Source organism: Limulus polyphemus, unplaced genomic scaffold, assembly GCF_000517525.1.
Source record: "Limulus polyphemus unplaced genomic scaffold, Limulus_polyphemus-2.1.2 Scaffold1712, whole genome shotgun sequence".
Classification (NCBI taxonomy): domain Eukaryota; kingdom Metazoa; phylum Arthropoda; class Merostomata; order Xiphosura; family Limulidae; genus Limulus; species Limulus polyphemus.
In genome coordinates, this window is record NW_013667322.1 from 164,022 (window position 1) to 178,328 (window position 14,307).

Here is a 14,307-nt window from a genome sequence, read left to right on the forward strand (position 1 = left end):
GTATATATATATATATACAATTTTTTCCCCCCCTCTAGTTAACTTCATTTTTCATTTTATGTTCACTATCTCTTTTTTATATCAATATACAAATGTTTTTTAATTTTACATTTAGGCTGCACATCTACATTCATTTTGTTAGACATTTCAGTGTAAGAAAATGTTAACTTCTAAAATGTCTTACCTCACACAAAGCTAGAATCCCACATTGCAAAGGTGAAGGGGGCAGTTTTGACATGTAAGTTTCAAACCAAGTGGAAAGTGATCACTTAGAATGAACATGTGTGCTATGAGTTGAAAACGAAGCTCACCAGTGTGGTACCACACTACTTCTGGAACAGGTATGCTCTTCTCCCAGGACACAGGAAATTAACACAAAGGGGGGCAGAATGGAAAAACATGCACAATGAATGCCGTAATAATACTTACAGCAGTGGACAAGAGATGGTAGGGTTGGATGTTCCGTTTGTCACAGGATTGTTCCTGATATTGTGATAGTGTGAAAAACAGAAAAACAACATGTGGCTAGGGCATGAGGGCCATGTAATCTAAACCTGAAAACATCAGTTGATTAAGGTAATTGTCTAGAGAGGTCCACCTGGGCAAAAAACATCCAGAGGAAGTGCAAGTAGGTTGTTTGATGATAACAACTGATTAAAGTAGTTGTTCTGTTGAGGTCCATCTGGGCAAAAACAGCCAGGGGAAACACCTTAAAATTGATTAAGGTATTTTGTCCAGTGCAGTCTACAAAGGCAGAAATATCCAGGGGAAGCACATTATAAATTGAATAAGATATTTTGTCTAGTGAGGTATACCCAAACAAAAACATCCAGGGGAAATGTATCTTAATTGATTGAGTTATTTTGTCAAGTGTGGTCCTCCTGGGCAAAAACATAATGGAGAAGCTCTCCATAAATTGATTAATTTATTTTGTCAAGTGCAGTCCGCCCATGCAAAAACATCCAGGGGAAATGCCTTTTATAAATCAAATAAGTTATTTTGTCTAGTAAAATCATCTACGAGAAATGCATGATAAATTGAACAAATTACTTTGTCTAGAAGTACTTTAACCAGCTTCACCCTTTTCTCACTGAGTTGATAATCATGAGTATTATAAAGTAAATATCAAAACTCACTTGGGAGGAAGCCTCCATGGTCTACCACTCCAGCGACTGGGAACAGGGAGTAGTTAGGACTCCCACTATAAATTCAAATTGATTGGTATTGAGATCACACACACACACACATGCACACCACTGGGTAAGTGGCCAGTGGTCTTATAGAAACACCCGATCTCTACAGTTACTCTAAACTAGTGTGGGTTTGAGGCAAGGTATTCCTAACCAGGCAATACCCAACACAAGGTGGGATCTGTAAACTAGATTTTACAATTAGGGAAGCTGAAAAGAAAACATAAAAGAAAGGAAGTGATCAAACTAACACAATCAAAGGTGAACTTATGTGTGTATAATTGCAATGGGAGGTCGATGATACCTACTAGAGGAAGATACAGTCAGGTTATGCAGATAATGAATGATGAAGGTATTAGTCCCCATTCCAGCCTGAACAATCCCTTCAATGGACATCAAATTGTTGCAGCCAAGGATATAGTGATGTGATGAATCTGATGAAAAGAACGGTGTGGAAATGGTTACCTTCCATGGATACAACCAAATACGCTAGCCAAATGAGTAAACGAACCCAACCAGTGAGCGTGACAGGGGTCACAGCAAGAGAAACAGAAGGATTCCAGGAAATAAAAGGTCAAGAATGTTATCCCTGAAATGAGGAAATATATATCTCATACCTCCTTAAGGGGTGAACCTGATGACAAAACCAATCAGTGATAGGAATGGGAGGACAGGTGGAAAAAAAGCGTGACAGGAGACAGACCATGGGAAATGGAGGGGTTTCAAGGAATAAAAGGTTGGGAATGTTAACCCGGAAATGAGGCAGTATGTATCTCATACTTCTTTAAGGGGTGAACCAGACCAGGAAACTGATCAGGAATAGGAATGGGAGACAGGTGGGAAATGGAAGGTGAGGAAATGGGTGGGAAAGCCAAACCACCTGAAATGGCAACATAGGTCCAAGGGAGGAAGGACTGGTCAGGATAGAGGATGACATAGGAGGAATGGTAAAGAATGCAGGTAATATAAAAAACTTTAGTAGACACCCCTTGATTAGTGGAATTTCTTTTGGACCCCTGGCTGTGTGGTTAACAGTGTCTGGACTACAGTGGGAGTGCTGCTTACTCCACCTCATCTGGATTTACATCGGTTCGTGTACTCATCTTTAGAGGGTTGGGTGGTTCTTACCTCTACTCCCAAGTGATTTTAGGTCTCCTATGGGAGATGGTGGTTATAGTACATTCTGTCATCTCTACAGTGGTCACTTATATCACTGAGCCAAGGAGTACCAATTCCAGGTCTTTGTGCTTTCAGTTCCTGGATCTCCTGTCTGGGCCTGCAGTCACCAAAATGTGGTATTTGCTTGCCTTTTTTCCTGGTAGTGGATCAGTTATTTTCTCCCAACTAGATTCTCCTCTAGGAGTGGTTCCTTGTTCCACAGATGTCGCCACTCTCTGTCTTCATTCATGGCCTTTCTCAGGTTCATTGTCTCAGTCCAGGGACTGACTCCATGTATTTCATATTTCCTTTCCCGATCAAGTGGACCTTCTTCCACATCCATTCACCCTGGATGATTGTATACCTTCCGACTTTGGTCTCTTCACAATGGATTATGTCCTTTCCACTCTTCCGTTCCTCATCTTTCCCTATTCTTCACCTAGTTATTTGACAGAGGCTTGTCCATTTTGTCTGTGTCTAGCTATTGAGCAGCTTTGTCAACATCCTTCTGTTTCTCCAGTTTTTATCTGGTTTTTGTCTTCCCCTACCCATTCCCTCCTTTTCCATTCCTTTGAATTACCTATTGAGTTTTCAGCATCATCTATTATGCTTTCTTGCCCACCATTTAAACCTTTGTTTTCCTGTTCCATCTACCTCCTTGTCCTCTGGATCTATTTCCTTCTCTTCCTTGCTTGTGGTTGTCTTCATTCAGATATTTAGGCGAATACATATGAGCCTGACCCATGGTAATGAGAACGTCCAAGGAAGCCCATATCACCAAAGAGATTGAACACCTCGAGCCATAAGAAGAGGTGAGGGACGTGTGAAGTGCTCGCTCCCAATCCAAATATGAGGAAAAGGCTGTGACTGACTGATGCTGGAAAGAAGAAATGGACTTCCACCCTGACATCAGAAATCCCATCCATTCTGGATCCTGTAGGAACAGAGGAGTGTAGTCTCAGGACTGTGAATAGGAGGAATCAGGTAGGAGCTAGTCATCCCTAGAAGGAAGAGTACAAAGACTTATTATGTGAATATGTTGGGCAAGAGTTTGTACTCCCTGACAAAACACTTAGAGAGCCGAGGTTGGTCCAAATGGAATGGCCCTGAATGGAAAATTTGACTTAGAGCAATAAATAGTTATTGACAAAGTGGGCACTGTTGGGAGGAACACAGAATTGTAGATTATCAGAAGAAATTGAGGTTTCTAGGATCACAAGTGTATATGAAGGAGCAAAAGCCCCACTGAGCCCTATGAACGGGAAATAAATGAACCTATTAGTGATGTAACAAAGCAAATATTTCAAGTCCCAAATTACTATGATAAGGCACATAGTTAACACTTATAGAAAAAAAAAATCAGATAGAACAATGAATTATATATTACTAGCAGTAATGATATGTGATGTAAGAACTATCAAAATATACCCAGTTAACAAAGGACTGATAAATATCAAATGGACAAACCATCAAAATTTATCTATTCCACAAGTATGTAATAATAATGAACATGCTAACAGGCATAAATTATCTAGAAAACATATAAATAATCAATATCTGAGTTACCAGTCATTAAGATTAACCTAGAAGACAAAGGACACTGAATTAAGTCTTACATTGCTGAAAATGGGGACAAGAAGACACATAGATAACATTGACAAAAAAAAAATTCAAATAGAACAACAAATTATATGTTATTAATAGTAATGATACGCAAAGAACAAACTTTCTAAACATACCTACTTAACAAGGTACTTATAAATATGAAATGGACAAACTATCTAAATGTACCTAGTCCACAAAGAGTGTAATGATAATAATAAACATGTAAACACATGAAAATTACCAAGAAAACACATTAATAAACAATATTTTATCTACAGTTCCTCTAAGTTAACTTAGACAACAAAGGACACTTAATTAAGTCCTTCACTGATGAAAATGGGGATGAGAAGGCACATAGTGAACAATGACAAAAAAAAATTACTCAAATAGGACAATGAATTAGATGTTACTAGTAGTAATGATATGTAACTGACACATAATCTAAACATACCTAGGTAAAGTACTTATTAATAACAAACTAACAAAATCATGAAATTTGCAGTCTACAAAGTACATAATCATTAAGAAATGTGCAAAATGATTAAATTTACAAAATATATAAAGTAATAATCAACATCTAATTTACAATTCATCTAAAATAACTTAGATGACATGAAATACGTTATTCTCCCATGTGTAAATAAGTGCAAAGCCACACAAAGGGCATTTGAACCGTGTCTACCACAGGTATATCAACCAGGTGTACATGTTGAAAAACTTACCACAAATCCCTTGGGAAGATGAACAATTCTTCCCCAAAAAGAATGATGTGGTGGTACAGCAACAGGTGGAAGGTGCCAGAAAAAAAGAGAGTCCAAAATGTCTATTCATTGTTTTTATTCTTTCTCAGAAAAATTGTCACATGAAAAGAGGAGAAATTGCTGGCTAAATATACGAATCAAGCACCCTATGAATTAAGGCTTGTACTTCCTCAGCAGATAAAGTCGAACCCAATTCCTGGGAAATCATCACTTACATTAATTGCAAGTTCATACTACGATTTCTTTAAATTGTTGGAACGTGTGAATGCAAACACAGTAAAATAAAACTGTTGAAAAACAAATTGGAATGACAAAAAAACACGTTCATAAATGGTAGCCACACGTGAAAAACTTAACAGGTCTAAACAATGGTGTGCCAATCAAGAAAAATTGTGCAATACTATTGGTGGAGTGTAGTCATATGAAATGTATATGTTCAGAAATGGCATGAAACTGATGGGGTATAAAGACTGGTGACAAAAATGTTCTTAGCAATGCTTACAGAGCAAACAAGGCTTGAGATAGCTTTGTGTGCGACAAGGTTTTGGAATGGCATAGTCTGTTACGCGTTGTGAATCTAGCAGTGTAAGTACTACGTCACTCTTTAAGAAGTAGAAAAAAAATATTGAGTGAAATAAACAATCTTATTCTTGAGTTTATGGAAGTTTTTTCATCATATAAAATGTCTAAGTTATTCAAATCAGTGCTTCATAGTATGAATTATACTTCAATCATTTATACTTTAGTCTGCCAACTAAAGAATTTGGTGTCAATCATCTAGTCTGTCAGCTAACCAATTAGTACCAATCATCTATATCTATTAGACAGAAATTTAGTGTCCATCACCTGGAATGTCACCTAAAGGATACCTGTTCAAACCTTAAGCCTGTCAGTCACCCATGTATCATCAAACAGTTAGTTGACAAACCAATTAGTAACAGATATCTTACCAGTTCCTGAAGCTTTATCTAACTATGATCATTCTGGCATTCATTTGCAGTTAAAAAGTCAAAATTATATATTAATTGCAAAATGAATATATCTGTTTCACATTTTTAATGGTAAGTGAACTTTTAAATATGAAATTATATACTTTAATGTTTTATGCCCACAGACTTTGAGAGATACTAAAAGCAATATGAATTTAGTAAATTTTCAGGTAAACTAAAATAAGTAAAAAAATTAACCTTTCATCCTCTGTCTTGACCTCATCATCATCAAAAGACACAACCTGAGCAACTGGTTTTTTCCTTCTCTTTTTTCTATTTTCTGTGGTAGTAGTAAAAAGGTTGTTTAAAGAAATGTTACTTACAGCAGTTTTGTTACCTAGTGTTAAAACAAGACACTGCCTTTAGATTCAAAACAGTTTTTGTAAGATTAAAAATATGAAGTTTATGAGACTAAGCAATAAAACAAAATGTAACAGAAGAATAAACAAAACACAATCTAAATATAACTGGTAGAAACTGCATATACAATCATTCTTTTAAAAGCAACTAGACTTTTCAAAAAAAGAGAAATTTGTAGCACACAAATGATGTCACTCCACTGATTTTTTAACCCTATGTGTATGGTGGGAGGTCAAAGTGAGCATGTCACAGCCCTTTTACAAAGTTATATCAAAAATATATTTTATAATTCAAATATTAATACTGTTTAAATAAATTATCAATCTTCACTTCTCTGTATCATATAACAGTTATTTGCTACAAACTGCCCGTTTCAGATTTTCTTCCTACCCCTATTTGATTTGCAGAATTTGGGACAAATTACACACTTACAGTACAGATAATGCAAAGCCATACTGTAAATCTATAGTCTCCAAGCTTCTTGCTTTACCGAGATATAAAAAAAAACAGTTAAACCCACAATCACACTCTCCTATCACATCCTGTTTTTCAAAAAAATGTCAATAATTCTCTCTGAGACTTGTTATTGGATTATTTATAACCAATAGATAGAAAAGATTCCATTTTACCCAATTCCTATAAGGCTACCTCATTCCAGAAGACAGATTTTGAAATTCCTGACCTCAGTTGTATTACTTGCTATCATGGAGTTCACCTTGACCACGTACAGGAATTTTTAAACTAATTTACAGCTTAGTTAAAAATGGCAGTTAAATTATAATAGTTTTATGACATTCTATTTTTTGTGCATGCTAATATTTTGTTTTTTAAATTGCACATCTGAAATAAATATTCATTTCCACTGTTACAAAAAAGTAGACTTAGGTTGTTTTGTTTCAACAGCAAAAGATGACGTAATTACTAAATTTCCTGTTTGTTGTATATTCTTATTTAATTATATAAAAGTAACAATGTAAAATTTAAAAACTTATTAGGTTAGATAAGAAAATGTAAATGAAAAAAATTAACATTTTTCTATGAGAAATGCATGCAAGCAGCTGCCATCCATAATGTAATTCAATACTTTGTTTACTGTAACTTGCACTATGCTCTCACTGGATGATTTACTGCTTTATTACACTAGTAATACAAGATTCAAAAAGCAATAAAACAATAATATTAAATGACAACAGAAGTAAAATGTTATGAGCCTGAAGTTGTTTAGGGCAAATAATTATGATTGCCTCTAACAATCTACAGTCATTCTGCAATGGGATAGCTGCACTGTGCTACCACAGGGATCAAACCTCAATTTTAGCATTATAAGACTTCAAGCTTATTACTGAGCTACTGAGGCAGAGCATGACAATTACCATCAAAATCTGTAACTCAAATTAAGATAAATATTATATAAAACTAAAATTATTAAATGTTATTGTTAAGTGACTGAGCTATATATCAATATCACTGGCATAAACTGTAATGAAATCTAAACAAATCACCCCACCTCCTCTAATAAAAGAGGCTAAATCACCACACCCTATAACTTGTACAAACCTTCTAGCATCACTACTTCAGCATAAAGAAAAAACAGTATGATAACTTTAGTTAATATATCCCTATTGGTTTCCATTAATACATCTGTATAAACTAGCAAACACAAGTTTAACACACACACACACACACACACAGATAGTTTCCATGAAGTTCATAACAATGCCAAACTGTAGGTATTACATGGAACTGTGGTTAGCATCTGAAAGATGATAAGCACACCCACACACACATACATACATATGCATAAGAAAAGATGTTTATTGAAAAATATCAAATCCTTGATTTTATGCGCATACCAATAACACAAGTATTCATATTAAGGATGTTTAAGTTTCAATTTTCTTCACATGCTTCAGAATACTAATTCTACTTTTGAATACGAGCAGCAGTAAGTTTTTTATGTCACTATGTATTACATCATCAGAGAATACTAGCTAAAGTTTGTATAACCTTGGCTTGTACAAACAAACACTATCTATACCCTCAGAAACAATCAAGATAATTATTCTCTTTCAATGATGGTATATAACATCTCAAGGCAAGAAGATATGTGTAAGCAAGTTGAAATGTTACAATATTTAGAAAGTGTACAGTTAAAGCATGTTCAACCTGTGAATGGAGAAACAACTTCTACCTATAACATCCATAAGATTTAAATAAAATCACATAAAACAGCTTTAGAGTGGAATTTTGGCTGATGAAGTTACATGAAGATGAAGCAAGCTGAAACTTTATGGTATGCTACAAACCTGACAATTCACACCTGTACATTTGGGGATGGACAAACAACCATTATCCATAGATGACATTATATCCTCCTTTAGATGTATACAGTGACACTTTACTAATAATAGCTGTTTTATATGAGTTGCAATAATGCCGTGATATACCCAGAAAAACTAGTGCATGTACAGGCTAAGCATAGTTACTGACTACAACTTTAGATTTTCGGATGACTTCAATGTTGTTTTGAGTGATAAAGATGAGATTTAAACTTTCACAAGAGTGAATAAGAACTATCTTAAACTTCCACAAAAAATATCTAAGGATGATTCTTACAAGTGAAGGTTCAGCAAGACAGGTGAATATACTTGTTTCAAGGTTATATATCATTGATTAATAACCATTCAGACAAGTTATCTAAAACTGTAGAATAAAACAAAATTACTTCAGGATTTTGAAGAAAAAAAACAAACAAGATATACAATGAATGTCTTGCTAATACCATAAAATGTGAGGACATTTTCAAGTGTACTTCTTTAATGAGTCACCATTTCAAGTATAATAAAACAATTCTTTTTTCATTTTCACAAGTAAAAAATTTAACTAAGAAAAATATTATCAAGAGTAATGAACCAATTGAATAAATTATTATTTTTAATTCATTTTCTTGACAAACTTCTTACTAATAATAAAATTCCAAAATACTTTGAAAATCATTAATACAATTTGAAAGAGAGCTCATGATTTCAGAGAACAGTAAAACCCACCTGGTACTCGTCCAACAGACTTTACAACAACTGGCAGAGGTTCTACATTGAGTTTCACATGCTGTGATTCGGTACAAGATAGCTGTGGTTCTTTCTGTACAATGGTGCGAGACGTGTTCAAGTCTGGATTGTCAATGTTTATGGCAAACAAAACAGACCCCAAACCTATTATGAATGAAAGGAAATAAATAATACATAAAGATTAACCATATTTAGAAACAGCAACATTTACTACTTTAAAATGTAAAGTTACAGAACATTAATGTATTACAGCACACAACAAAAATAATTCAAAATACCACAATAGCCTTTAAAATATGTATTGTAGGTAGAACATTTCAAGAAATACATTCAACCATAAGAAAATGTTTAGAATAACATTTACCACTGCTTCTAAAACAAGCATTTTTACACCTCACGTAAGTACAGCAGCAACACGATTAAAATTATGTGCAACATATATACATCCATGATCAGTTTTTACATCAGACAGCTTCAAATATATTATTCCTTGTAAAATGCATCAAACACACTACTGAAACTTTTACTATCCAAAAACCCTTAAAGCAGTCTTTATCATGTACTCAGAATACATGATTTGTAATTTTAAAAGATGTTACAACAATTGGATAATTTCTTGACCTTTGTTTACTCAACAACAACAGGTATTACATTAAGACTGGGATGGTCAGAATCCAAACAATGTAATGCTTAGATGTCTGAACAACACACACACATGCTATCAATTAACTAATTTCTACCTTATTACAATGTTTTATGGTTTGGCTCTTACTCTGCTTTTTTTTTACTGAGTAGTTCTGAAATGGACATTTTTTATACAGCACAGTTAGGATTTCAATTTACATCTACTCTTTAGTGGCTAAGCTCTATGCTTGGGTGACAAGTTTTTCAATTAAATTAATATGTGAAACCCCACACAAAAGTATGCATGTATATTTATATATATATATATATCTGAAGATTAAGAGCAATAGTCTACCTCCAGCATTACATAAAGACATTTTATTTCATCACAACATATAATAACATTTACAGATTCACAGAAAATATTATTAACATTACACTAAATTTATCTAAAGAGTTGGAGTTTCAGATTAATAAATAAATGTGCATTTGCTATTTTCCTCTTCTGAATAATATTTGACTAAAATTACACAAGAATGACAAGCCTAACACCCAGGAACTTTGATTTAATACTGCAGAAACACAGTCAATATTTGTTGTGTATTTGGATGAGAAATCATCAAATGCTGAATATAAAAATATTCCCCCCAATACCTCATAAAATGTTAGGTAACAAATTACAAAGCCGACTCATTGATGAACAAAACTAAATCTTTTATTAAAGAAATAACAGTGTAGACTATGAAGAATAGTTGATAGAAAGTAATTCAATTCTCACATAAAAAACACAAACTCAAAATTTAAAATACAGTGGAAGCTAGAAAAACATACATGAAAAAAAACACAGAATCTTGATGATAGATAATAGTAAAGAGTGCTGATACAAGAGCAAAGTCTTAAATTAAGAAGATTTCTGTGACAAATATACTGACTATTTCTTATTAGTACAATAATAAAAATATTACTCTCTTGTTATTCTACAATAAATCATATAACAGAGAAACCATAAAAACACTAGTCAGAGTATGGAGAACACAGTTCCATAAAAATACACTATCAATGCTAGCAATGTCATTCCTAGTACTACATAATAAAGGTTAGTAAGAAAATTCTTACCACATGAAGTTTCCCGATAGTAATCAATCATATCTGTTATTTACTTTTTTTATCAGGGAAAAATAGTTTATTAAAGTTTTTATTTCATTATACACATACACAATGTAAGGAAAAATATAGCATCAAATGACTTGATACCCAATAGTTGCTTCTCTCTCAAGAATTACTCTGTCTCAGATCACTCTTATAATCCTAGAACTTCAATCCATACATAAATCACAGGTAAACCTTTAATATTCAGGTATAATTTATAACGGAAAAATTACTTGAGACATAGTAATAAACATATTTTAGTAAATCTGTATTTTGTTTTCATGGCAAATACACTAAGGCTTTCTGCTACTGTACCTAATTTTCAATTACTAACCAGAGAGAAGGTAGCCTGTCAGTAGAACCTTACCAACAACATTAAGGGATTGACTGTCACTCTTAAAATGCCTCCAGTGCTTAAAGTGTGAGGAATATTTTGTGATATTACTTGGATTTGAAACCTGACTTACTAGCTCCAAATCTCACAGAGTCAACAAGTGCCCATGTTTTGCAATACACGAAGTATTAGATAAACATAGAAAAAAAATATAAAACTAATTTCTTTATTAAAAAATAAATGATAACAGCAATATTGTAAAAGTTATATTTATAAGTGTGTATGAATATTTTTAAATTTTATGAAGCAAGTGTTCTGAAAAATTATGGCACTCTTAGAATAACTTAAAGATATAGTTGAAAATTATTTTTTTATGTAGATTTTGAAATGCACAAGTAAAATGAAAATATTTCTGAAAAAAATATAACTTCTCACTGATTTTTTTTATTCTAGCCCAGTCAAATATGGTTTGTGTTACCAGCATATTCAGCAACAGCAAATTCAAAGGTTTTGCAATAGGGCACTGAGGTTCTAAAGTTATTTTGTCAAATATTTCCATCATTCACTTTCTTGGATCAATACAGAGAAACAAGTGAATTGATCTTGATCAAACTTGGTTATTAATTTACAATAAATTTAGGTGTAGATTGTATATAAAATTTTGTTCTGATAGAGTAATACCCTGAAAACAGTTCTACAACTATGACTTAAAAAGAAATGAACCATAATATATGAAGGTACTACAAAATACGGTTCTAGAATCTTTTTCATAACTAAACTTTAATAATTTGCCAAGGAAACACTGGACCAACTTGATGGTGCATCAGCCACAACACATCTGATAGAAATACAACTTATATGGTAACACCATTTTGTGTTGATTTTTCACTCATGCTCTTTCCAGTTTTCAAAACTCCAAGTTTTGAATGTTACTGTACACTTTTTAAAAATTCAACTTATGAAGGGTACTGTATAAACATTTCAAAACTTCAACTTGTGAAGGCTACTGTATAAACTTTTTTAATACACAACTTGTGAAGTCTACTGTATAAACGTTTTAAAAACACAACTTGTGTACGCTACTCTATAAATATCCCAAAACTCCAACTGGTGAAGGCTACTGTATAAGCCTTTTTTAAAACACCAACTTGTGAAGGCTACTACTGTATAAACTTCTTTTTTTAAAAAACATCAACTTATGAAGGCTCTTGTATAAACTTTTTAAAAACCCAACTTGTGTACGCTACTGTATAAATATCCCAAAACTCTAACTGGTGAAGGCTGCTACATAAACTTTTAAAAAATTCAACATTTGAAGGTTACAGTATAAAATATAAAAAAATCCAACTTTAGAATGTTATTGTATAAACATTTTTAAACATCAAACCTATTAAGATAACTAAAATCTCTATACATACATTATGTAATGATACAAACTTCTATATATCTCATCAAAAATAATATGGAACTGTAAAATAAATTTAGGTTTATGCCCATTATTTCTGTGATAAGAAACAAAGTGACAAGTGGTTCATGGAAAGAATATATTTCACAAGAGGCTAAAACTTAAATTATAAAGAATACTTCAGTGTTTCATTATTAGAAAAATATTTTTAGACCAAAGTACATTGTTTGCTTTATTATATATGTGATATATAACCTTCTTACCTGCAGACATGGTAGGTAGCATGCTGCTTCTTTCTTCATCAGCTAAGAAAGCCCAGTTTTCATAATATTGACTTGAAATGAAGATAAATGACAAGTGAAAAATCTCATGCTTATACTAATGACAGTGTAAAGCTGGGATTTATACTGTCCTATATGTGTAGGTAGTGACACACTTAATGTTTCAAATATATTTACACAGACATGTACTGTTCCACTGTTCCTTACATGTAGTTAGTAATACATTTATAATGTTGCAAGTATATTTACATAGTGTATCTATGGGTGTATATATACACTATTTGGGCAGCCCATTGGCCAATGACCATGTGTGCTCATTTCACAAAAATGTGTGGCCAACTCGTAGAATTATCGAGTGTTTTTTTTTAGCTGGTAAGAGGAAAAGAATGCCAAATCTCTCAATAAAATTTCATGCTTTTGTAACTTTAAAAAGTATTTTTTTGTACTTTTGTGTTGTGTTTATAATTGACCTTGACTGTCATTAGAATCCTGAAATAAATTTATTTAGCAAAAATTTTTGTTGTATTGATAGTGTGGCCATTTCTGTGATCAACTGGCTACATACATGGCCAGGAAAAAAATGTGGTTGCCCACCCATGGTATATATATTATTCCCCTGTTCATTATGTGAAGGTAGAGATACATTTATGATGTATATTGACAGTGTATCTATGGGTATATACTGTTCCACTGTTCTTTATGTGAAGGTAGAGATACATTTATGATGTATATTGACAGTGCGTCTATGGGTATATACTGTTCCGCTGTTCTTTATGTGAAGGTAGAGATACATTTATGATGTATACTGACAGTGTATCTATGGGTATATACTGTTCCACTGTTCTTTATGTGAAGGTAGAGATACATTTATGATGTATACTGACAGTGAATCTATGGGTATATACTGTTCCACTATTCTTTACGTGTAGGTAGAGATACATTTATGATGTATACTGACAGTGTATCTATGGGTATATACTGTTCCACTGTTCTTTACAGTATACATCATAAATGTATCTCTACCTACACGTACAGAACAAGAACAGTGGAACAGTATATACCCATAGATGCACTGTCAGTATACATCATAAATGTATCTCTACCTACACATGAAGAACAGTGGAACAGTATATACCCATAGACGCACTGTCCCATGTGCATCATAAATGTATCTCTACCTACACGTACAGAACAGTGGAACAGTATATACCCATAGACGCACTGTCAGTATACATCATAAATGTATCTCTACCTACACGTACAGAACAGTGGAACAGTATATACCCATAGACGCACTGTCAATATACATCATAAATTTATGTCTACCTACACATGAAGAACAGTGGAACAGTATATACCCATAGAAACACTGTCAATATACAT

General features: G+C 33.2%; 1 protein-coding gene across 9 annotated transcripts in view; it reads right to left on the minus strand.

The window, feature by feature from the left end:
• Positions 1 to 14,307, minus strand: part of LOC106464660 (sorting nexin-29-like) — a 92,003-nt gene that overhangs the window by 56,082 nt on the left and 21,614 nt on the right. For all 9 annotated transcript variants that reach the window (XR_002611799.1, XM_022392424.1, XM_022392422.1 and 6 more), the window contains 3 exons: positions 12,907 to 12,977; positions 9,111 to 9,275; positions 5,902 to 5,983 (listed from right to left, as the gene is read on the minus strand). Coding sequence is in view for 8 of the 9 variants with exons in the window: in XM_022392424.1 (XP_022248132.1) it covers positions 5,902 to 5,983; positions 9,111 to 9,275; positions 12,907 to 12,977 (318 nt within the window). In the remaining variant the exon portion in view is untranslated. The remainder of the gene's footprint in view (positions 1 to 5,901; positions 5,984 to 9,110; positions 9,276 to 12,906; positions 12,978 to 14,307) is intronic.